The 2226-nt window shown below is 47.0% G+C and overlaps 1 protein-coding gene across 1 annotated transcript in view; it reads right to left on the bottom strand.

Moving 5' to 3' along the window:
* Positions 1 to 212: 212 nt before the first annotated feature.
* vti1b (vesicle transport through interaction with t-SNAREs 1B) overlaps positions 213 to 2226 on the bottom strand; it is a 12436-nt gene continuing 10422 nt past the window's right edge. Inside the window, 5 exon segments of the mRNA XM_070439554.1 lie at positions 213 to 390; positions 392 to 440; positions 601 to 662; positions 865 to 1038; positions 1468 to 1662. Of these exon segments, the coding sequence (XP_070295655.1) occupies positions 346 to 390; positions 392 to 440; positions 601 to 662; positions 865 to 1038; positions 1468 to 1662 (525 nt within the window). The 3' untranslated portion in view covers positions 213 to 345.

The following is a 2226-nucleotide window of genomic DNA, read 5'->3' as shown; positions in this document are numbered from 1 at the left end:
CTAGAAGGAGGGGAAAGAGGAGAGGGGGAGGGACAAGGGGAGAGAGAGAGGAGAGGGGGGAGAGGACAGGGGAGAGGGGAGAGAGGACAGAGAAGAGAGAGGGGAGGACAAGGGGAGAGAGAGAGAGAGAGAGAGAGAGAGAGAGGAGAGGGGAGAGAGAGAGAGAGAGAGAGAGGAGAGGAGAGAGGACAGGGGAGAGAAGAGAAGAGAGAGGGGAGGACAAGGGGAGAGAGAGAGGGGACAGGACATGAGAAAGGACAGAAAAGAGAGCGGAGAGGACAGGGAGAAGAGAGCTTTGCTGAGCGCTGCTGCGACCTATATTGCTTGTTGCCGCGTCAGGGTCTACTACTTGCGGAAAAACTTGAGGTAGACGACTGCACCCAGTAATGACCAGCTCCATCAGAATGATGACGGATAACAACAGCTTGTTGGTCATCAGTCTAAAAGAGAAGGACAGACACACACACAGCAACTCAATGACAAGAGGACAGATTCAACAAAAAAGGCCTCTTTTACACTAACATGAAGACATGGGCCATAGTGTAACAGCGCTGTCAGGGGTGACCCATCTGACCAGACAGCACAGCTGACGGGACTCACCGTCGAGACATGGCTCGTAGGATCTTCCTGGTCCGGCTGAGGTTCTCCCCGGTGTTGACCAGCTCGGTGAACAACAAGAAAACAACCCAAACACAATCAAAAAAAAATAAATCAAAAACAAAATAAAAAAACAAAAAGAAAAAAATTAATGGAAAAAAAACAGGTCAGAGCCTTATGTCTCCAGAGCTTCCCACTCAGAGCCTTACGTCTCCAGAGCTTCCCACTCAGAGCCTTATGTCTCCAGAGCTTCCCAATCCCACTCACTCGGTCTCTGGTGCGGTCCAGCTGTTCTCTCTGCTCTCCCAGCTCCTCGATGATGTCCACGCCGATCTGGTCTGTCTCTGCGGCGATGCGCTGACTCCTCTCTATACTCTGACTGGCGTTGTTCAGGTGCTCGTGTCCCTGGAGCAGCAAGACCCTCTGAGACTGAAGCTGGGTCTGAAACAAAAAACAGATCATAATAAATCCTCAATTAATAAATCAAATCAATCAATACCTGCACAGAAAGTGCAATAAGCTGTCGGGTGAACGTAGATCTGAATATATACTTTACTGTGTCCCTTTTAGGAACGTTGTCTTGTATTTTAATATCTCAACAGCATCACCACATATCAGGGCTGTATGGTCTTTGCCACTACCAGTTGTAACAGACACAACTCGTCCTACTGTAGGGCTAAGGTGAATGGATGGTGTATGTAAACAGCTCCAGGGTGAAGATCCCTCTAGGTACAGATCTAGGATCAGCTTCCCTTCCTCCAATTCAAACCTTAACCATTATTAGGAAAAAAATGCTAAACTGACCCCAGATCAGCAACTCTAGGGGCAACTTCACCCTCCTTGAACCAATGTAAGTCAGTCTAGACTCACGCTGTGTTCGTTCTGAGAGGAGTAGATGCCGTAGGCGCCCTCTGCTGGCCGGGTAGAGGAGGTGGAGGACAGATCAGAGCTCTTCACCTCTCTCTGGAGCTTCCCCAGGTCTCTGCGGTACAGACGCAGCTTGGTGGACATGGTGTTGCGGTAGGACGAGGGGACTCCGACCAACTCCTGCTCCATCCCTTGCAGCTGGAGATCCACCGGGAGAAACAGGATTCATTTTCACACCCCTCTGAAAGTGACATTATAGCTGCCCTCTGCTCCGGCCTTTGCAACCTAATGCATGGTTGTGTGGTCGTGTGTGTGTAAATATATATATATATATATATATATATATATAAATAAATATATAAATATAAATATATACCAAACATATAAAACGCAACATGCAATAGTTAAAAAGATTTTCATATAAGGAAAGTAAATTTAATGATCTGACAAGTCTGGATAATCAGCTATAACCAGTGCTGTTGCTGTCAATTTAAATCGATTCATTAGGGCCCTAGTCTATGGATTTCACATGAATAGGCAAGAGTGCAGTCAGGACGATCCCGCAGGTGAAGAAGCCCTAATGTGGAGGTCCTGGGTTGGCCTGGTTACACGTGGTCTGCGGTTGTGAGGCCCGGTTGGACGTACTGACAAATTGGCAAAAAGATAAAATGCTCACTAACAGGGATGTAAACTAATTTGTTCACAACATTTAGAGAAATAAGCTTTTTGTGCGTCTGGAACATTTCTGGGATCTTTATTTCA

The sequence above is a fragment of the Salvelinus sp. IW2-2015 genome, unplaced genomic scaffold, assembly GCF_002910315.2.
Source record: "Salvelinus sp. IW2-2015 unplaced genomic scaffold, ASM291031v2 Un_scaffold1757, whole genome shotgun sequence".
NCBI classification, from domain to species: Eukaryota; Metazoa; Chordata; class Actinopteri; order Salmoniformes; family Salmonidae; genus Salvelinus; species Salvelinus sp. IW2-2015.
The sequence above is the reverse complement of the archived record's forward strand: the minus strand, read 5'-3'. Positions and strand labels throughout refer to the sequence as shown.